The sequence below is a fragment of the Pantherophis guttatus genome, chromosome 4, assembly GCF_059756535.1.
Source record: "Pantherophis guttatus breed Tessera chromosome 4, ASM5975653v1, whole genome shotgun sequence".
Taxonomy (NCBI): domain Eukaryota; kingdom Metazoa; phylum Chordata; class Lepidosauria; order Squamata; family Colubridae; genus Pantherophis; species Pantherophis guttatus.
Window position 1 is genome coordinate 601,741 of NC_142066.1, and position 21,784 is coordinate 623,524.

General features: G+C 54.3%; 2 protein-coding genes across 3 annotated transcripts; both read left to right on the forward strand.

Annotated features, from left to right (window-relative positions):
• The first annotated feature begins 57 nt into the window (after window positions 1-57).
• On the forward strand, window positions 58-1,064 carry LOC117676820 (stress-associated endoplasmic reticulum protein 2-like). The gene is made up of 3 exons (XM_034436618.3): window positions 58-237; window positions 339-411; window positions 646-1,064. The coding sequence occupies exons 1-3, from the start codon at window positions 154-156 to the stop codon at window positions 684-686; spliced, it is 198 nt and encodes a 65-aa protein (XP_034292509.1). The 5' UTR covers window positions 58-153; the 3' UTR covers window positions 687-1,064.
• Window positions 1,064-21,670, forward strand: SRRT (serrate, RNA effector molecule). Of its 2 annotated transcripts, none has more exons than XM_060684698.2 (20): window positions 1,064-1,659; window positions 4,653-4,790; window positions 5,554-5,682; window positions 6,162-6,308; window positions 7,644-7,832; window positions 12,219-12,388; window positions 14,629-14,804; window positions 14,921-15,016; window positions 15,387-15,498; window positions 15,591-15,751; window positions 15,845-15,906; window positions 16,628-16,706; window positions 16,858-17,049; window positions 17,428-17,598; window positions 17,700-17,853; window positions 19,209-19,402; window positions 19,510-19,666; window positions 19,906-19,995; window positions 20,327-20,423; window positions 21,399-21,670. In XM_060684698.2, the coding sequence occupies exons 2-20, from the start codon at window positions 4,672-4,674 to the stop codon at window positions 21,472-21,474; spliced, it is 2,571 nt and encodes an 856-aa protein (XP_060540681.2). In that variant the 5' UTR covers window positions 1,064-1,659; window positions 4,653-4,671; the 3' UTR covers window positions 21,475-21,670. The 2 variants fall into 2 exon arrangements, with proteins under 2 accessions (XP_060540681.2, XP_034292506.2); XM_034436615.3 differs by lacking the exon at window positions 1,064-1,659 and adding an exon at window positions 1,979-2,674.
• Window positions 21,671-21,784: the final 114 nt, after the last annotated feature.

A 21,784-nucleotide genomic window follows, 5' to 3' on the forward strand; every position in this document is an offset into this window, starting at 1 on the left:
GAGGAGGGGGTTTGGGGGGGGGGGGCTCGGGGCAGCGGCGGCGTCCGGGGCGGGCTGCGGGCGGAGCGCTGCGCCTGCGCGGGGGAGGCGGCGGCGGGGACTCGGCCAGAGGCGCCACGACAGCCGCGCAGCCCCCGCTCGCTCCCCCTCGCCATGTCCGGCGTGCAGCGCATGAAGGTGGCCAACGAGCGGCACAGCAAGAGCATCACGCAGCGCGGCGGCCCCCACCGAGCCCCGGTACGGGGAGGGGGGAAGGCGGGGGTGGGGGGGCTGGGAGGGGGCGGGAGCGGACCGGCTTCTAACCCCCCGCCCACCCGCCATCTCCCCCTCCCCCCCAGGCCCCGCAGGAGGAGAAGGCGCCGGTGGGGCCGTGGCTGCTGGCCCTCTTCGTCTTCGTGGTCTGCGGGTCAGGTAGGCTGCGACCCCCCCCTCTCCCCGCGGGACCCCTCGAGGTCCTCTGGCCGCTCCACGGGGCAGCCCCGCCCCTCCAGGTGCGCTGCACGCGGCCAGGAGCCCAGCCGCCCTGCCGCCGCCGCCGCCTCCTGCACAGCAGCCCCTCGCAACGCCGGGCCGGAGGGGCCGGGGAGGACCTTCTCTTGCCGGCCTGCCCCTGACGGCCCCCTCCCCTCCGCTTTCCCCTGCCAGCCATCTTCCAGATGATCCAGAGCATCCGCCTGGGAGGCTAAGCGGCCGATGGAGCGGCGGTCCCGGCACCGGCAGCCCTCAGGGACTCTTGGAGGGGGGGCGCCTTTTCTGGACCCCCCTGGATATGTTTACAGCCATGAGCGTCGTCTTCCTTTGCTTGCCGCCCCAAAGCGACTCCCGCCGCCCCCTTGTCTCCGGAGCCCCGCCGGGGTCTCGCGGGCCCTGAACTGAAGGACGGGGCGACCCCTGGCCCGGGGCGCTTCCTGAGGAATTGGAGCGGTTGCTTACGAGGAAAGGCCGGGGGTCTGCTCTGGAAGCTGCTTTTGCTCCGTGTGTTAAGCCCACCGCCCCTTTTCCCTAGCCATCAAACCGTTGAGCTGCTGAATAAAAGTATTACCATCTTGGGCAATTTGCCACAAGCCGAATTCATGTGATTTTGTAAGAAAGCGCTGCTTTCCTGCCAGCTGCAAGACCCCCCCCCAAAAAACCCAGCAACTACATTTCCTGCCCTCTCAAAGGGGGTCTTCCAGAAGAGAGTCCAGCATCCCTCGTGCCCCGCGGTTCCTGCCGTCTGACCAGAGCTCAGGGTCTATGTCAGCCACATCAGAAGCCTATAAAGGCCTTCCCCACCTGACCCTCATCCCCAACAGCTGGACTGCAGCCTGGTCACTCCACTCTCGGGGGTGAGGCAGCTCCTGATGTGCCAGTGAAGCAGCTCAAGAGAGGATAAAAGTGCTTAAAGAGAGGGAGGGGCTCTGCTGAGCCTGCCAAACTGCCTTTCAATCCCAGAAGTGGCAAAAGCCCCTCAGAGCAACAGCTGGAAACTGCCGAGATGCTCTGGCTCTAAGGGAATAATAGGGAATTATTCTGGAGAGAGAGAAGTTGGGCTCCGACACCAGCCCAAAAGTTCACAGAAGAATAAACTTCTGGTCCCAGTGACCGACCCAGACTGGATCCTGCACCGTTATAATGGGACACGTCGTTTGCGCAATAGGGCATGTCGGCAGGCCAGGGGTGAGTTTGTCCTTCCTCTTGAGTTCGAATCCTTGGAGAGCCAAGAAGGGTGTGAGGGTCCCAAGCCTTTTTCCTTACAAAGTGTCCCATGAAAAGTCTCCAGACTGACTTTCGACCAAGGAGGGCAAAAGCCTCCATCAGTGGGAGTTTCGTCTCTGGGCACTGCCAGTGGGGCTCTATTTGGGCCTCCTGGGGCTTTTTTCAAGCTTCCCAGCTCTTTTAGCCCTGGGATTTCCTGGTGGTCTCCCATCCAAGTGCAACCCCAGATCTGCGCCTGCCCAGCCTTTTGCGGATGAATGGGGGTTATTCAAGTGTCGTAAAGGAGGTGGTGGCCTAAGGACGTAACGAAGGAAGCAGAATTTCCCCCTTTCTGAGGTTGCAATGGGGAGGAAAGCGGAACAAAGTTTGCAAAGTCTGTAAAAGGAGAGGAACCCCCCCCAACTGAAAACAGTCCAGGAAGTCCCGCCTCCTTCCACGTGGGCAGGAAGAGGCATCAGAACCCGCCAATGACACCTTGTGGGGTTGGGGAGATGACTCTTCACTTTCCTAGCTCTCCGGTCACCGCTTTGGCGGACTAGTCAACCTAGCTGCCTCTCTAGGCTTCCCTCGCCTTTATGGTGAAACGCGCTTGGCCCAAGCGTTTTCCGGAAATAGACCTCCAAGAGGCTAGAGCGTCCTTCTAATAAGGAACACGGTCTCTCGCTCTCTTTCCTTCTAAGTGGGGCTACATCCAGGCGGCCAGCCGCCAATTTGGCCCACATGGCCGTGGATGATGGGAACTACTGTCTCCCCTAAGCATTGCACAAGAGAAGACCTGGCGGGCTAGAGAACCGCCAGAAGCTCGCTTAGCCCCCCCCAAAGGGAGGCGGGGTTTCCGGCGCATTTGACCTCGTCTGGAGGCGGGGCCGGAAGTGCGTCCTGCAGACGCGGCGGGCTTCCGGCGCGGGGAGCGAGGTGACCGCGCCGCCGAGGCCGCCTTTCGGATCCTGAAAATCAGCGTCGCCTCCGATCGCCGGTGAGGAGCGCGGCGGCCTCCCGGCCCGGCCCGCCATTTCCCTCGCGGGGTCCCCTCTGGGCTGAGAAGGGCCCCTCGGGAGCTCCCGCCCGCCGCTCCCATCATCCCCGGCCGGCGCGGCTGTGGCTTCTGGGGCCCCGGGGGCGGCGGGCCTTGGCCCTCCCCGCAGCGCTTCAGCCCGCTTGGGCCCGCCTCGAGTAACGGCCGCTGCGGAGGGAGGGAGGGAGGGAGGGAGCTCGGCCAAGGGTGGTGTTTGGGGTGGGTGGGTGTATAGATACGCAGGTCTTTGGTTATTCGGCTTTTCTCCCGCGTAAAATTGGCGGTGTCTTGGCGACCTTTCGACGAAGTCTCATTCCTCATCTTCAGGCTGGTGTTCTCGGCTTCGTGCTTCTAGGAGCAATGTGTGGTCGCAGCTGTTTCTCTTCAGAAAACCTCAACACACACACACACACACACACACACACGCAAAAAATTTAAATCTCGGGTGTTTCCCCGTGTCATTGTAAATAAATTGGTTAAAATATTTAAAATCCTGGTTAAAATCCCAGTTTAAAATCTTCTAACAATCCTTACAGAGCACTCTGCAAGGTCCTTTAAAACCTCAGCTAAAATCCTACCAGTGACTTTAAAAGTTTTTCTTAAAGCAACGTTTCAACAGGCTCACAACCCTGTCATCTTCAGGCTCTGTTTCATGTAGAAGCGATGGGTTCTAAATATTTTAACCAACTTATTTATAATGACGCGGGGAAACACCCGAAGCACGAAGCCGAGAACACCAACCTGAAGATGACGAATGAGACTTCGTCGAAACGTCGCCAAGACACTTCCAATTTTACGTGGGAGAAGACCCGAATAACCAAAGACCTACACACACATGTGTGTTTGTTATGCATACATATACACGTGAATACTACACAGGTAGTCCTCGACCTACAACGGTTCATTTAGTGATTGTTGGGAGTTACCCTGGCATTGAAGAAGGTGACCTATGATGGATCTCCCACTGGCACCTGATCAAAATCGGGACCCTTTGCAACTTAACTCACAGGTTATGATGGTTGCAGCGTCCCTTTGGCCACCTTCTGAGGAGCAAATTCACTGGGGAAGCCACTCAGAGTCCCTTAACAACCAGGTTACTAACCTAACAACTGCTGTGATTCACTTAACAGGTGGGGCAAGAAAAGTTATTAAATGGGGCAAAATTCACTTAACAAATGTCTCGCTTAAGAACAGAAATTTTGGGCTCAATTGTCGTAAGTCAAGGACTATCTGTGTGTACGTATATATGTGTGTGTATATATATATATATATATGTATGTTATCGATATACTCTCTTTTTTCTTGTTTATTTTCTTGTCCTATTTTACTTTCAATTTCTTTCAGTTTCCTTTTTATGTTTTCGTTTTTATTATTGTGTCTGCCTAGAGTAGCCTCGGGGTCAAATAGGAAGCAAGTAAGATAATAATTATAGGGCTTTTTTCTTGACGTAAAATACAAGTAAGGACATTGGGAAAGGAAAGAAAAGGGAGGGAATAAGATGAGGGAAATGGGGGGGGAATAAAAAGGGAGGAAAGAACAGTGACTTCCAATTTTTTTCGGTGCAGTAAAATCCTTAATAAAGGTATAATATCAACTTTTTAGTTTTGCCAAATAATAATCACTGTTTCTATAACAACAGCCCACCGACGAACTCCTGGGATGTTGTAAGCTGCCCAGAATCCCTCAACAGTGAGATGGGCAGCTTATAAATTTAATAGTAAATAAACTCCTGCAAACACAGGATCCTTTCCCCCACCCTCCCGAGTTCTTGAAAAGTAGTGGGGGGTCCTTGAAGCTTCCTGGTTGCTAAGAGAAGCTGGGCGTGGTTTAGCGCTCATGCCCAGGGTCCTTCTGCTCCTTCCAGGCAATCCATCCATTTCCCCTGCAGGCAGACTGATCTCTGCTTCCTTCTGTCTTTGTCCTCCCTCCTGCTCTCCAGATGGTCTTGACCCACCGCAATGGGGGACAGCGATGATGAATACGATCGCAGGCGCAGGGACAAATTCCGACGCGAGAGAAGTGACTACGATCGCTCTCGAGAGCGAGATGACCGACGCCGAGACGACTGGAGTGACAGGTGATCCCTGGGGAACAGAAGGAGGACAGGGTGGGGGAGGGGAGATGGAGAAAGGCCCAAACAGACTGAAAGCTCTTTTTTGCCTTTGGGGCCACTGGTCAGGCCTTCAATTTGGAAAGCAGATAGGACTAATAAAGGACAATATTTGCAGCTCAGGGTTGAAATCAGGAATCGTCGGTATTTTCTGAGCTGGGCTGTTTTCTTGCAGATATTTCATGACCCAACTAGGTTATACCATCAGTACTAGAAATGTAAGCCCCACTCTCTTCTAGCGCTGATGATGTTCCCTAGTTGGGTCTTAAAACGTCTGCAAGAAAACCACACAGCTCAGTGAGCACCAAGGACCCACAGTTCTCCTCTTCTTCCTCCTCCCCCATGAACCCCACTAATGATAGCACTAATGATATTGTCTAGCTATGGTAATGAAATATCTGCAAGAAAACAAGCCAACTCGGACACCACCAAGAAGCCCTCCAGCAGGTAGAAATATATGCAGGGTTTGCAAGCAAAGAGACCTGCACAAAATACGTTGAGGCTTTTACCCATACGTATGGAAAGAATCGTTCTTTGTCCTGCCAGTTGCCAAAAGAATATTTAGCAGGGGCTAAACCATTGTGTTACTCCAGATTAGGGGCATAGATGATGCTCCCACGATTTAGAAAGGGGAGCTAGAAGACAGTGTCTATCTGCACTCGGTTTCTGAAGTTGCGAGGGGGTGGCAGGGTCAGCAGGATGCCAATATTAAAGTCTTTCCTTCCGCTAGGGAATGGGACCGAGGCCGGGAGCGCCGGAGCAGAGGGGAATACCGTGATTATGACCGGAGCAGACGGGAACGCTTCTCCCCCCCTCGTCACGAGCTGAGCCCGCCACAGAAACGCATGAGACGGGATTGGTGGGTTCTCTTGCTGCGTCTTCTATGGTGCAATATTGGACTGGCCACAGCAGAGGCGCAGGTGCCCTCAGCAAGTGGGCCCAAATACCTAATTGTGACGGGGGCCGAAAAATGAACTATCCAACATGCGACAGAGTGTTAAAACAGAGCCTATAATAGAGATTTCCCTGGTTCCCTGGCTTGCGACGAAGTAAAAAATTATATTTACAATTTAGGTATATGTTGGTAATCTTCCTCTTAAGATTTCAGATTTTATACTTTTGTATTTTAGTATTTTATTCCTGTGTTCCTTTTTATTGAAATATGATGTGGATGTGCCCTACGATAAAGAATAATTTGTGTCAGCTGGCTTTGGGTCTGCCTCCCCACAGGAAGCTGAGCCTCCTGCTCTGTGGCTTTAGTTGCAAGCCCCCCTCTCTCTTGGGAGAGGGAGGCCCTTTCTGAGCACGTGTGAAGCGTTTTCATTTCTCCTTCGGCAGGGATGAGCACACAGCAGATCCCTATCACTCTGGCTATGAGATGCCTTACAGCGGGGTCTCCACGGGCCCATCTTATGGGCCTCCCCAGCCTTGGGCACACCCTGAAATGCATGTGACGCAGCACCACATCCTCCCCATCCAAGCCAGGTAAGAGGGTTCTTGGGGCCATTCTCTGCTCGATCTATGTCTGCCTGCCTGTCTGTATCCCATCTTTATTATTTTACAAATAACTCAAAGGTGACAAACATATCTAACAAGCTTGCCTCCTTCTGTTTTCCCCACAACAGCCTTGTGAGGTGGGTTGGGCTGAGAGAGAGGGATCAGCCCAGAGTCACCTGGCTGACTTTTATGCCTAAGGCGGGACTAGAACTCACCATCTCCTGGTGATTGGTTCAAAGTCACCCAGTCAGCTTTCATGCTTTACATGTGACTAGAACTCACCATCTCCTGGTGATTGGCCTAAAATCACCCAGTCGACTTTCATGCCTAAGGCAGGACTAGAACTCCCCATCTCCTGGTTTCTGGCCTGGTGCTTTAATCGCTGACCCAAACTGGGTCTTTGGTAGCTCTGAGATGCCAAAGGCAGGAGAGCTGTGCAATTCTTCTTATTCTGAGTCCATAAACTGTGACCATGGTTGATTGGAGGACTTTCTTGAGAAGGAAGCAAAGGAGCAAAGGTTTTGAGGAGGTGGCCGTGAAAAGGCTGTTCGGCAGAGGGGATTTTCAGAGAAGCCCCCGTCCCTTGGGGTATCCTGCAGCTTCTGAAACTTTTTCTTCTGCCCTTTCAGCTGCTAGCTTCAGTTTTCCTAATGAACAATTTAGAGCTACCCTCCTGAGTTTCTTTGCCCTTGTGGCAGTCGAGATGCCACTGGGAAGGTCATGGCGTGGCTGGCGAGGTTCTAGCCTCAAAAAACGATTCTTCTTGTTTTTAAATGCTGTTTGCGCTTGCATTTTTACTCTTTATTTTGTGTGCTTTTTTTGTTTAATTCCATTCCAATTCTGAATATTCTATATTCTGTTCTGTTCTGTTGTGTTCTTTTTTCTATTCTCTTTTCTATTCTATTCCGTTCCTGTGCCTACTCCTCCTCTTATTCCATTCCGTTTGTATGTAGGAACACAGTGGTTTATACTAGTGGTCTCCAAACCTACAGCTTTAAGACTTGTGGACTTCAACTCTTAGAATTCCGAATTCAGTTCAATGAACTAGAACTCAGTGGTGACTTCTAGTCCCTCCATAGGCGTGAAAGCTGACTGGGTGCCCTTGGACCAATCACCAGGAGACGATCCACAAGCCTTAAAGCTGATGATTTTGGAGAGCCCTGGCTCACAGGTACGGATTTAATTTTCTCAACCTTCCTCTTGCTTTGATGCTTGCGATCTTCACTCTGCCTGCTTTCAATGACCTGTGTATTCTTGAGGCGTAAAACAGCGGAAAGGAAGTGGTGGTTGAGAGCTAATCCCTGCTCTTCCTCTTCCGTCCAGGTTGGGAAACATTGCAGAGGTGGATCTGGGCATCGCTCCGCCCGTCATGAAGAATTTTAAGGAGTTCCTCCTCTCCTTGGATGACTCCGTGGACGAGACGGAAGCCGTCAAGCGCTACAACGACTACAAGCTAGATTTCCGCCGCCAGCAGATGCAGAATTTCTTCCTGGCCCACAAGGATGAAGAGTGGTAGGTCTCTCGTGGGCTGGGCTGCCCACCTCGGAGGGCAGGGAGGAGGGAGTTTGATGCGGGCAACTATCCAAAATGTAAAGACCCCAGGAGAGAAACGGATTTCTCAGGCATGGGCTGTTTCTGGGTTGAGACACCAAGGAGGCCAGGTTAGGCCTTTCAGCCATGGGTGGTTTTTTTTTTATTTATTTCCTGGCCTTCAGTGCCACACACCAATCCTGGCTGGTCTGAACAATGCACAGGCAGTCCTCGACTTACGGCCGCATTTCTGTTGCTAAGTGAAACATTCCTTGAGTTTTGTCCCGTTTTACCACCTTCCTTGCCACAGTTGCTAAGCGAATGACCCGGTTGTTAAGCGAATCTGGCTCCCCCCATGGACTTTGCTTGTCAGAAGGTTGCAAAAGGGAATCACGTGGCTCCGGGACAGTGCGACCGTCATAAATACGAGTCAGTTGCCAAGGGTTCAACCTTCGATCAGGTGACCATGGGGGGGGGGGTTTGCTGTAACAGTTTTAAGTATTTAAGCTCGCAAAGCTGTGAGTTTGAATGGTCACTAAGGGAAGGGACGTAAGTCGAGGTCTACCTATGCATCCCCAGGTCCTTGGATTAAAAACAGGATGGGTCAGGAATGTAGACGTGTCACCAGCAGCCAGGCCCACTCGGTGCTTCCCCTCCTGGCAGCCTCTCCTCCTCCAGAGGTTTGCCTGAAGGGGAGGGGGCTTTCCCACATCCTTGGGGTCCCGGGGTTTTGCATCTAAATAAACCAGCTGAGGCAGCACCCCAATGCGTGGCAAGCTCCCCCTATTTACGGAAGAGCAACGTTTCCTCTGGTCTCTCGGGAGCTGTGACCCCAAATGTCCTTGTAAGCAGAAGGAAGGGGAAGCCCCCTCCCCAAGAGCACTTGTCCCTCCCTTGCCCGTCAACGCGGGGAAAGAGCGCCTGACCAGTTTCTAAATTGGGGGGCCAAAATCAAAGAATCCGTTAAAGCTGGGAACATTTAGGGGGAAGCGGTTGAAGGGGGGGAGATCAGGGAGGGAGGGGCACAAGTCTTGAGAAGGAGCAGCAGCGCATCTGAAGGGGCCAGGTGGAAGGGCTCTGGGGCCCCTCCCCATGAGAGAACAGAGGGAGGTGGGCCAGCCGGTCTCTCTCCTTCCTGGTCTTGGGGAACTTTGAAAAGTTACGGGAGGTCACAGTTTACAAATCACCTTCAACAATCCCTTTTTCTTCTCCTTTGAGCTCTTTATTTACTGGAGAGAATTCAGGGCTGGGCAAGGAGGTTTGTTTATTTTCTTAAATTTATTTGCTGCCTGTCTCGCCAAAGGGGCCACTCCAGGCAGCTTAAAAGGAAGAAACTGAAAGCAGTATAAACGGAACAGAAATAAAACAATAGAGCCAGCCAAACAGAGAAGGAAATGGGAACAGAATGAGAAACGAAGGGGGGAGAGAGACCCTTCCTCTCCTCCCTTTCAGGCCTGGCTTGGAGAGAAGCCAACCGTTTGCCCACCAGAGGCTCCCAAGGCCTCTGGGCCTCTGCTTCCCAGCCCCTTGAAGCTGCCACAGTATCTAGATTTTAAACTTTTTTTTTCTTTTTTTTGGCAACCAGAAGAATCAGGCAGGAGTCGGTACTGACTCCCGGGTCCCTGTGCTTTCCTGGGGTGCCACTGCCTGCTCTTTCTCAGGGCTGAGAGGGAGTGGCCGGCCCGAGCTGGCTTTGTGGCTGAGGTGGCCCTTGAACTCACCGGATCCTGGTTTGCTTTCTTAACCACAATACCAAGCTGGCTTGATAGATGAGGCTGCCTGCCGTTATACAGGCAGTCCCTGACTTATGACCGCCCGATGTAGATGTAGCCAAGTGAGACATCGGTTACGTGAGTTTTGCTCCATTTTACGACCTTCCTTGCCACTGAGTAACACACTTGTTAGGTGACTCTGGCTTCCTCCATTGACTTTGCTTATTGGAAGGTTGCAAAACGTCTGGATTTTGAACACGTGGGGATGCGGCAATGGTCATAAGTGTGAAAAAATGCTCATGTCACTTTTTTCAGTGCCGTCATAACTTTGAACGGTCGCTAAATGAATGGTTGTAAGTCGAGGACTGCCTGTATCTTGTTTTGCCGTTGCTGTGTAATTTTCCTGGACATCCACAGAATATTTGGGGTCCCTCTGCAGGTGGGGATCCTGCCCAAAGGGCATATTCATAGCGGGGGGGGGGGGAAACAGGGAGAATTGCTAGCTAGGGTCGCCTTGTGTGTGGGGTGGGGGGAGAAGGGAGGTGCTAGAACTACAGGAACCCAGCTCAGGACTCCCCTCCCCACTGAGTGCCCCACGATTAAAATAGGATAGGCTGGTCCTGCCAACGTTCCACGGAAAAAATTAAAAAGAGGCCGCTTGTTTTCCAGCCCGAAGCATGGAAGAGGTTGACCTCGACTGCGGGGTTCTCCTCAGAAGCTGCTGGAGTCATTTGGGGAGGGGGAGTGGGGGGGGGCAGCTGCAAAGGCTGGAACAGCCCAGAATCCCAGGTTTTTCCAGCCCTGGGAAAACCTCGCATGTTGGAAGGCATGGAAGCGAACCCCGCGGGCTGCGGCAGGAGGGAGCCAAGGGGTATTTGTGGAGATAAGGCACGAAGGCTCCCCCCTCCCCCAAAATCAGTGGGTCCTTTGCCCCGGCACTGGCACAAGAGAAGGCCCAAAGGATGGACGTGGGTTTTTCCCATATTCTGTGGGGGTGTCTGATGTACTTGTGTCTCTCTTCACTTTAACCACTTTTGATTTCCTTAATAGCTTTTTTTTTTAATTTCCTTTTGTTTTGGATGTTAACTGTAATAACACAGCCTTTTCTCCCCTCCTCCCACGAACCTCTCGCAGGAGACTCCAAAAATCAGCCGTCCTCAACCGGGAGAATCCATAAATAAATCAAAACACACCCAAGAGCCTTGAATCTGGTTTTCTTTTTCTTTTTTTTTTCCTTCCTCTCTCTGCTGGTAGTGGTGATTTTTTTTTCCTCCGTAGCTTAGCCAGTCAGGGCCTTCACTGTGCACAATGCAGTGAGTAGCTGAATGTGAATCTGTAGGAGGTAGACAGCTCAGGTTCGTGCAGGCTGGCTCCTCTTTTTCAAGTCCTGCACCCCAGCACGAGAGAGAGAGAGAGAGAGAGAGATTCCAATGTTCCTAAATCCGGGCGGTTTTTCTTAAAATCCGCCGAAGAAAACTCTCTTCGCTTGGAAGGCTCGCAGTGTGACTCCCTCAGTGTATGTATGACGTGTTCTGTCTTCTTAAATCAGAGCTGAGAGAAAGGAAACTAACATTTCTAAGGGCTCGTTTCCGGTTGGCAAGGTCAAATTATATACATAGAAGGCGTGCTTTGGCTTTGGTTGTGTCCACTCGGTCCCTCCCGTTCAATTCCTGTTCCCCCTTGCCTGCAGCTTTCACAGCCCTCCCACCGGCGCCTCTCCATCAGGTTTGGCGCCCGGGGCTAGCAGAGGGCCTATCCCCAGCCCAACCAGCAGAGGGTGCAAGCTCACCACGCAAGGCGACAGCTCTCTGACCAAGGCGCGCCAGCGAGGTTCTGCCGATCCTTCTGGGGAAGCCCAGAGAGGCAGGCTTCAGGAGGGTGGACCAGGGCTGGGTGGGGAGCGGCAGGGCCTCGCAAGCAAGCATTAGAACCTCTTGGCAACTTTAAGGCCTTTGGACCTCAACTCCTGGAATGGGGAATTCTGAGAGTTGAAGTCCAAAGGTCTTGATGTTGCGGAGGGGGAGACCCGTGCTCTAAGCGAATGCTATGAAGCAGCAGGCCCAGCTCCGTGGGGGTGTCAAGGGGGGGCTGAAATCCAGAGTGGGTCCGAGCGATGCTTTGTGGGGCCAGGGATGGGGTGCGATGCACTTCCTTGCCCCTCCCCTTTGCTCGGGGAGAGCAGCGCCTGGCCTTCCACCATATGATGGGAAACCACCACGCTCATCCTCTCACCCCAGATGCCAAGTATAGGGTGGGGACGATGGGCATTGGCATTCTCAAGCATCTGGTAGGAGAGGCAGCAAGGGAGCTGCATTGAAGGTTGAGGAGGAGGTGGCACCTCGGCTGCCCCCATTGGCAGGAGAGCCCCCGAGATCTGCACAAAACAGCCGGGCTGTTAACCAGGATTTTGGAGTGTCCAGTATACAGTAGCCCGCCTCTGGCTGGTTCTTTTAAGGTCTTCAGGTCCCTCCCGTCCATCCGTCCCCCCCGTCCGAGGCCCCCTTCTTCTCCCTGCCACTTCCTTCCCTAGCTTTGCATGTGTGGACGGTGCCCAAGGGGCAGCATGCTCTGTTCCTCTCCGGCTAAGGCGTGTCTCCCTCTGCCTTCCTCTCTGTCTGTTTCCACTCCCTTCCCTCCTCGCTTGGACCCCGTTCAGGTTCCGGTCCAAGTACCACCCGGAAGAAGCCGGACGGAGGAAGCAGGAGGCCCAGAACGCTCTCCAGAACCGGCTCAACGTCTTCCTCTACCTGATGGACAACAGCTGGTTTGAGGGCCTGCAGCTGGACATCGACAAGGCCAACGCCATCATCAAGGTCCTGGATGCCGGTAGGTGCCCAGAGGCAGTGGGCTGCGCCTGGCACTGGGGGCTTGTTTGTTTGTTTGTTTTATTATTAAATTTATATACCGCCCTACTCCCGAAGGACTCAGGGCGGTGAACAGGCACAGAATAAAATACATAAATACAAAAGTTAGAAACAATTTAAAACCAAATTAAATAATTTAGCCCAAGACAATTAAAATCCCAATAATTTAAAACAAATTAAAATTTCAGTTTAAAAATTAAAAAGAAAGGGGAGAATATTAGGCCAGGCCGGCTTGCTGGAATAGGAGGGTCTTAAGAGCACGGCGGAAAGTGCGCAGGTCTGGGATCCTCCGTATCTCCGGGGGGAGCTCATTCCAGATAGTGGGTGCCCCCACAGAGAAGGCCCTCCCCTTGGGGGCCGCCAGTCGACACTGCTTGGCTGACGGCACCCGGAGGAGCCCCTCTCTGTGAGAGCGTACGGGCCGGTGAGAGGCTGCTTGTGGTAGTAGGCGGTCCCGTAAATAACCAGGTCCTAAGCCATGGAGCGCTCTAAAGGTGGTAACCAGAACCTTGAAGCGCACCCGGAAGGTGTTAGCCGCAGCAGCAACAGCAGCCCTCGTTTGCGGTTCCCTCACCCTTGGTGGTGGAGGACCCTCCTCCATGTTGGGAAGATGCCTGGAGTCTTCCGTGGTGGGTAGGGACGGGGCTAGGGGTGGTATTCACTTACCTTCGCTACTTGCGAATTTGAGCGCCTGAGCCACCTCCACGCATGCGCAGAGTGTCAAAAACGGGACATGATGATGTACGGGCAGGTGGGCGGAGCCTCCCTCAGCCACCGCTACCAGTTTGCCCAAACCTTTTTTATTTTATTATTATTAATTTTATTAAATATACGATTTAAAAACATTAGACTTAGTGCGACTTGTCTGGTACATACTTTTCTAACAGTTTTTCTTTCATGTAAATTACAATATAACTTCATGCATATTCCATATATACTTTTTGTACATTCAATCACACTTCAGTTACATACATATTCCCTTCGTACCTATTCAAATCCAATTTATTCCTATCTAATATTTCTTAATTTTTTAAAATTTATTTTTCTCCCCTTTCCTTCACTCTGTTCTAATTCTCTCTCCCTACATTCCTCTTTTTCTCTAGCCATTTATAAAATGTATTCCAGGTTACATAGAATTCCGATTCATCTTTATCTTTGAGCTCCTTTGTTAACCTGTCCATTTCTGCACAGGTCAATATTTTGTTGATTATTTCTACCTCCTGTGGGTTCTCTCTGCATTTCCAATTTTGTGCGAATATCAACCTCGCTGCCATTAATATGTGTACCATAAGATATATTTCTTCTTTTTTGTAATTATCCCTTATTATACCCAGAAGGAAGAGTTCTGGCGTCATATCTATCGTCTGGTTTAACATCTCTTCTAGCCACTGTTTTATTTGGCACCAAAAGTCCTTGGTTTTCGGACACCCCCACCACATATGATAATAAGTGCCTAGTGTTGCTTTACATTTCCAACATTTTGGTGAGCAATTTTTGCACGTCTTGGCTAGTCTTGTGGGTGGGTAGTGCCACCTTGTAAAACATCTTGTATTGATTTTCTTTATATGCAGTGGCTAGGGTAAGTTTTCTGTTCCTTTCCCATTGTTTTTGCCAGCTATCTAGATCTATGCCATACCCAAAATTCTTACTCAGGTGAGCATGGTCTCTTTTCACTTGCTCTTCTATCATGTCATAATCCAGTAAATATTTATATAATTTCCTAATCATCTTTACACCTGCCGCTTGTAGGATTTCGTCCAATTCTATCGGTTCGGTCCTTATGCCCCATTCATTTTTATCTCTCACGTATCGGGATTGAATCCGAAGATATGCCCACCATTCTAGTTCTCTCTCTTCTTCTTGCAAGTCCTGTCTAGACCTCCTTTTTCATTCAATATGTCTTTATACGTGATCACTTCCTAATTTCATGAAATTTGGATGTACAAACATCTCCAGAGTCAACAGCCAATTGGGAATTTCTATATAATTTTGTTTCTTAGTTTTAATCCAAACGTCCAATAGAGCTCTTCTGATGAAGTGTTTCTGGAAGTTCGCCCAAACCGGATAGAACCAGCTGGATCCCACCCCTGGACAGGGCAGAGCCAGGCTCCTTGCCTCCCTGGGGCTTTGAGGGAGAGTGGAGGGCCAGGTCTCCAGCTGCCATGGAGGATTCCATCCGATTCACGGCTTTTGCCTCCGCAGCTGTCATCAAGATGGAAGGCGGGACGGAGCACGATTTGAAGGTCTTGGACCAGGAGGAGGAAGAGGAGCGTCCGGAGAAGGCTGAGCCTGGGAAGAAGGAGGAGAACCGGCTGCCGGAGCAGGAGCGGAAAGTATCCGAGAAGGAGGAGAAGAAAGAGGAGGCCAAGAAGGCCAAGGTGGGGAGGGGAGGGGGGAGGAGATGCACTGGGGGGGGGGGCAAGGCCTCCTACCACCCCCACCCCGGCTGAGCACCAGGTTGGTCTCTGACTGACTGAACAGGCCTCTTTTGCAGACTGCCGAGGAGGAAGCTGCGGAGGAGAAAGGCAAAAAGGAGGAAGAGGAGAAAAGGGGGGAGAAGAAAGAGGAGCCTGAGAAGGAGGCAAAGAAGGTGGGTGAGTGGGGAGGGGTCCCTCCACCTCTACCAGATCGCCATCAGGTCAACTCTGTGTGTGTGTACAAGAAGAGGGAGGCCAGCCACATGGGATGATGGAGGACATCTTTGGGGGCGGGGGAGAAATGACCTGATGTGTCCCAGGAGACCAGCCTCTGAAGGAGGGAATACCTGCAGGTCTCCTCATTTCCGGCTCTTTTGGGGCGGGGGCAGTAATAGGAATGCGGAGACACATACAGCCCTCTCCCTTCCCTCCTTCCCTCCCTCCCTCCCCAGGGTTCCAGGCCAAAGTGACTATGGGGGGGAGGGGGGAGAGAAGGTCTTTGGTCCCAAGGAAGCATGAGGGACCCTGCCTTCTCCTTTCCAGACCACCCACAAGCACAAGCGGAAGCGCAGTGGGAACGACAGCTACGACGAGGGGAGCGTTTCAGAGTCCGACAGCGATTCCGAGAGCGGGCGCCCCCAAGGAGAAGACAAAGGTGAGGGGGGAGGCCCCAGGGTGAGGGTCTCGGGGGGGTCCCAGGCCCTGGAGGGAGAGGCCCGGCCTGATCTGCGTCCTGTGCGGCCACAGACAAGAAGCCCAAGGAGGAGCCGGCCGGCCCAAAGGACGGGGAGGGGTCCCCCAAAGGCAAGGAGAAGGACGGGGAGCCCAAGCCTCGCGCTCTGCACAAGACCTGCTCCCTCTTCGTGCGCAACATCGCCCCCAATATCCCCCAGGCTGAGATCGTGGCGGTGAGTGGGGGGAAGCGAGTGGGGGGTGGGGGGGTGGGCGGGCAGGCAGGCAGATTGTGCATCCATCTCAACACACCTTTTCTGCTTCCTCAGTTCTGCAAAAGGTACCCCGGCTTCATGAGAGTGGCCCTTTCAGACCCTCAGCCGGAACGGAGGTAAGTCTCAGCGGTCCTTCCACCCCATCCCCACCCCCCCAGCCTGATATTTTAAGTCCAGGGTGAGCTTTATTGAAGCAGTGACGCCCCCACCCCCACCCCATCCCCCCTTCTGCTATCTGTGCCGAAATACATTCCCTCTCCAGCCTGCAGGGGGGGGGAGTGCTCAGTTGCAGCTCTTTCCCCTTGTTTTAGAAAAGCCCCCCCCCCGCCCCCCCCCCGAGGTGAGGAAGGGATAAAATAAGGATTGTAAGCCACCCAGAGTTGCCCTGAGTGAAATGGGCAGCCAATTAACGTTATGGGTGGGAGGGAGGGAGGGAATGGAAGGAAAGAAGGAAGGAAAGAAAAAGAAAGGAGGGAGGGAGGGAGGGAGGAGGAAAACGAGGAAGGAAGAGGAAGGAAAGGAGGAAGAGAGAAAGAGGAAGGAAGAAATATTTTTTGTTCTTGGTCATTTCCTAAAATCCAGAAGAGCCGGGCGCATATGGCTCAGCTGCCTGGGTTTGCTGGGTTCCTGCCAGGGCCTGGGTCTGCAGCACCCCTTCCCTCACCAAACAGCCCCCCCCAGAGGACCCCCCCCCCTTTCTGGACCTGCAGTGCTGTTCTGGCCAGGGAGGGGTGCTGCGGCCCATACCCTTTGCAAATAAGGGGCAAGGGGGGGGGTTGCCTCTCTGCCTGCCGGACACCCAGCAGAGCCTCCGAACGGTCCTTCTCCCCTCCCCAGGTTTTTCCGGAGGGGCTGGTTGACCTTCGACCGCACCGTCAACATCAAGGAAATTTGTTGGAATCTCCAGAATATTCGGGTAAATTAGGAGGGGGGGAGGAGAGAGAGAAGGCGGGGGGGGGCTTGGTGCTCCCCGACCTGGCCCTTCAGAATCGCCCACTTCTCTTGGGGGGGGGCAGAGTGGGCGTGTGGGGAGGGTTCCTGCCCCTCACCTGCCTCCCCCCCTCCAGCTGCGAGACTGCGAGCTGAGCCCCGGCGTCAACCGGGACCTGACCCGCCGCGTGCGCAACATCAACGGCATCACGCAGCACAAGCAGATCCTGCGCAACGACATCAAGCTGGCGGCCAAGCTCATCCACGCCATGGACGACCGGACCCAGCTGTGGGGGGCCGGAGAGGCCCAGCTGCCCTCCGAAGTGTCGGTGAGTCTCGGGGAAGGCGCTGCTGGCACACACCTGCCCCGTTTTACGACCTTTCTTTGCCCCCGTTGATCGGTGGGCATCGCTGCCATTTTTAAGGGAGTCACACGGTTGTTAGGTGAATCCGACTTCCCCCTCGATTCTGCTTGTCAGAGGGTCACCAGATCACGTGACCCCGGGGACGCTGCAGCGGTCGTGCAAAGAAGCGGTCATCTGTCCCTTTTTCTAGCGCCTTTGTAGCTTGAAATAGTCACCGAACGGTCGGTTGTTAGCCAAGGACCCCCCGCGTGACTCTGGCCAGGGGAAGGGGCCGCGGTGGCAGCCGGGCAGAGGTGCGGGCGAATGTGGGGCTGCCCCTCACCCCGCGTCCCCCCTCCCCAGAACCTGCCCTCCCAGAACCCTATCCTGAAGAACATCACCGACTACCTGATCGAGGAGGTCAGCGCGGAAGAGGAGGAGCTGCTGGGCCGAAGCGGGGAGCCATCGGAAGAGACCCCCAAAGAGGGGAACCCGGCCGAGATCACAGTGGAGAGGGACGAGAAGCTGGTGAAGGTGAGCCCTGCATCCAGAGGGGGGGGGGTGGAGGGGCTGAAGGGTCCTCCCCCACATGTGGCACCAGGCGGCCTGAGCCTCTCCCCATTTGTGCCACGCAGGTCCTGGACAAGCTGCTGCTCTACCTGCGCATCGTCCACTCGGTCGACTACTACAACACCTCCGAGTACCTCAACGAGGACGAGATGCCCAACCGGTGCGGGATCATCCATGTGCGGGGGCCCATCCCCCCCAACCGCGTCACCCACCGCGAAGGTACGGGGCCTCTCTGCCACCCGCCACGCTCCCTGGGCGCCTCTTTCGCTGCTGCCGTAGAAAGAAACATGGGGGGGGGGTGTCCTCACCTTACGACCAACGCTGAGGCCAGAGTCTCTGGGGCTAAGCAGGGGGGTTGTGAGCGGAGCCTTTTTTCCTTAACCCGGAAACCCAATGGTCCTGGAAATCACTTCAGTCGGTAACTGTATCGGGCGATGGTTAAGCAAACCCAGCTCCCCCTCCCCAATGATAGCTAGTCGGGAATGGCGACCCCTTTGACCCCGCGGATACGGCCACAGAGGTCAAGGCCTGCCAGTTGGCCAGTGCCCGGGGTTCCCATCCTGTGCCTGGAGATGCCAGGGGAGTCGCAAGTGGGGTGAGGATGGCAGGAGGCCCCTTTTCTCAGTGCTGTTGCGACCGCAAATGGTCGCTGAACAGATGGTTGTAGGTCGAGGACTGCTTGCACAGGTGGTGCTCCACTTTATTTATTTATTTATTTATTAGTTTGATTTATATGCTGCCCTTCTCCGGAGACTCAGGGCGGCTTACAAGGCGTTAAGCAATAGCCTTCATCCTTTTGTATATTTATACAAAGTCAGCTTATTGCCCCCACAAACCGGGTCCTCATTTCACCTACCTCAAAAGGCTGGAAGGCTGAGTCAGCCTTGAGCCTGGGGAGATTTGAACTCGCAGTAATTGCAGGCAGCTGGCAGCTAAATACTACTTTAACAGTAGTTTAGTCCACTGCACCACCAGGCTACTTACGACCACAATGGAGCCCAAAATTTCCATCGCTCTGCGAGACAGTCGCTAAGTGAGTTTTGCCTTGTTTGATGACCTTTCTTGCCACAGTTGTTAAGTGAATCACGCCCGTTCTTAAATTAGTCACGTGGTTGTTAAGTGAGTCTGGCTTCCCCGTTGACTTTGCTTGGCGTCAAAGGAGATCACGTGACCCCGGGACACTGCGACCGTCGTAAAAATGAACCGGTTGCCAAGTGTCCCAATTTTGGTCAGGGGATGTTGCGGTGGTCGTAACTGTGAAAAATGGTTGTAAGTCACTTTTTTCAGTGCCCTTGTAGGAACCATCACTAAATGAATGGTTGTAAGCCGAGGACTGCCCCAAGGTGGGGCTGGGGAGTGGAACACAGAAGCCGGCTCTTGGCTTTCCATCCGGAAGACCCTCCGCCCTGCCAGCCCTAGCAGGGTCCGCGGTCAAGAGTGGGCCGGGGTCTGCCTCTGGATGAGCCCCTCTGCCCCGGGGGTTGTGCCGGGGGGGGGTCTTTGGGGGTGGAGGGGCAGAGCTCCCCCCTCCGAGGAAGGTGGGGCCCTCTGGGACGGACTCCTTGCCCTTCCAGTGGCCGAGTGGCAGAAGGCCTTCGAGGATAAGCTGCTGCCCCTCTTCAGCATCCGGGAGTCCCTGTCGGAAGAAGAAGCCCTCAAGATGGGCAAGAAGGACCCCGAGCAGGAAGTGGAGAACTTCGTCACCTCCAACACCCTGGAGCTGGGCAAGGACAAGTGGCAGTGCCCGCTCAGCGGGAAGAAGTTCAAGGTGCGCCTTCCTTCCCCGGGAGACCGGCACCTCGTTTGGCAGGCAAGGCCAGGCTGCCCCGAGCACCAGCCCCAGCTCTCCTGACACCCTCCTCCCCTCCCCGCCAGGGCCCCGAGTTTGTGCGCAAGCACATCTTCAACAAGCACGCCGAGAAGATTGAGGAGGTGAAGAAGGAAGTGGCCTTCTTCAACAACTTCCTGATGGACGCCAAGCGGCCGGCCCTGCCCGAGTTCAAGCTGAACCAGCCGCCCGTCCCCGGACAGGGTGAGTCGGGGGGAGGGAGACCCTCGGGGCCCTGCCGGAGTTCCGGGAGCGGGAGAGACCCCTCCCCAGCAAGCCCCAGAGCCCCTCTCGCCACATGTGGCAGACGAGAACGGTGGCAAGGAGGCGGCCAAGGAAAGCCCCCCCTCCTGCCCAGCTGGTTCCTCCATCCCTTCCTGGTCCCAAGCATGCTGGTGCTCCCCTGACAGGGGCCAAACTTTGCCTTCCTTTGCCCTCCTCAGGCCTGGCACCAGGGTTGCCCTACCCACCGCAGGCCCCCCAGGGACTGATGCCCTATGGACAGCCACGCCCGCCCATCCTGGGATACGGAGGTACGTGAGATGGTTCCACTCCTGGGCAGCCAGTGGGAGGCAGGGACGGAGGTGCTGCGGTCTGCAGGCTCCTCACGTAGTGGGCATCCTCCGGAGAGGCTGGGCTTCCCCTCCAGGGCCCCTTCAATGGGGGGAGGGGGAGAGGACCCTAAAATGGGCAGGGCTGCCAGGTCTGATGTACGCCTTAAGCAGAGAGTTTCCCTCTCTGTTTTGTCCAGAATGGGATACAATCTCCCGATCGAGCAGGGGTTGAACTTGATGATCTCCAAGGTCCCTTCCAACTCTGTAGTAAGTTCAAATGAGGTCACCGTTTCTCCTTCTCTCTTCCCAGGCGGTCCTCCGTACCCCCCGGCTCCCTATGCCGCCGGGCGGGGCAACTACGACACCTTCCGAGGGCAGGCTGGATACCTGAATAAGCCACGGAACAGGTAGCTAGGAGGGAAGCCTCCCCGTCACCTGTGCGAGAGGCAGGGCTGGGCCCCAAACCTCCCTGGTCACCACAATATAAAAAAGATGCTGAGAGTCTGGAAAGAGTGCAGAGAAGAGCAGCTAAGAGGATTGAAGGCCTGGAGACTAAGTGGTCTAAAAGGATGTGGGTCTGGCCAGTCTAGGCAATCGAAGGACTTGGGGGGACCTGATAAGCATCTTCCAATATTTGAGGGGCTGCCACAAAGGAGAGGGGGGGTCAACTTATTCTCCAAAGCACCTGAAGGTGGCACCAGGACGCAACGGATGGAAACTAATCAGGGAGAGAAGCCACCTAGGAGGGATTTCCTGACAGTGAGGACAATTAACCAGTGGAACAACTTGCCACCAGAAGTGGTGGATGCTCCAACACTGGAGGTTCTTAAGAAGAGACTGGACAGCCACTTGTCTGGAATGGTATAGGGCAGTGAGGGCTAACCTTTTTGCCATCTTGTGCCAAAAGCGGGGTGTGTGGGGGGGGAGGTCGCGCACACCCATAATTATATGCGCCATGCGCGTGCAACCCCCCACACTCCCCTGTTTTTGGCACGTGATGGCACGATGCCCCCGGTCCCACTGGAACTTGGCAAACAAGCCATTTCCAGCCTCTGGAGGGCCTCCAGGACGGTGGGGAAGGCCGTTTTTCCCCCTCCCCAGGCTCCTAGAAAGGCTCTGGAGCCTGGGGAGAGTGAAAAACGGGCCTTTCCCCCTGGAGGCCAGAAACAGCCTGTTTCCTGACTTCCGGTGTGCCCAGAAGGCCCGAAAATCAGTGGCTGGCGTGCACATGGACTCCAGAGCTGAGCTCGCATGCCCACCAATATGGCTCCAGATGCCACAGATTCGCCATCACGGGTATAGGGTTTCCTGTTTTAGCAGGGGGTTGGACTAGAAGACCTCCAAGGTCCCTTCCAACTCTGTTATTCTCTTACTCTCTTCAGGATGGTCCGAGGAGACCCCCGCGCCATCGTAGAGTACCGGGACTTGGACGCACCTGAGGACGTCGACTTCTTCTGAGCCCCACCGCCTTGGCTTCACATCCCCCCACCCCTCCTCCCTCGCTTTTTTTTTAAAACAACGCCGTCATCCCGCTCGCCCCTCCCTGTGTGCGTGTGTGTGTGTGTGAAGCCAGGTCCGGATCCGTGTCTTTGAGATCCGTCCGCCAGTTTTACATGTTTAGCTGTATTTGGATTTCAATAAAAGCCTCTCCGTTTCCAGGCCTCCGCTGTCTTTGCTCACCGTTATCTTACGGGGTATCTGTGCCAACGAAGGCCTCCCTGGCCAAGCAACCTGCTCTCCCTCCCCCCCCTCCACTGAAGGTGTTTGG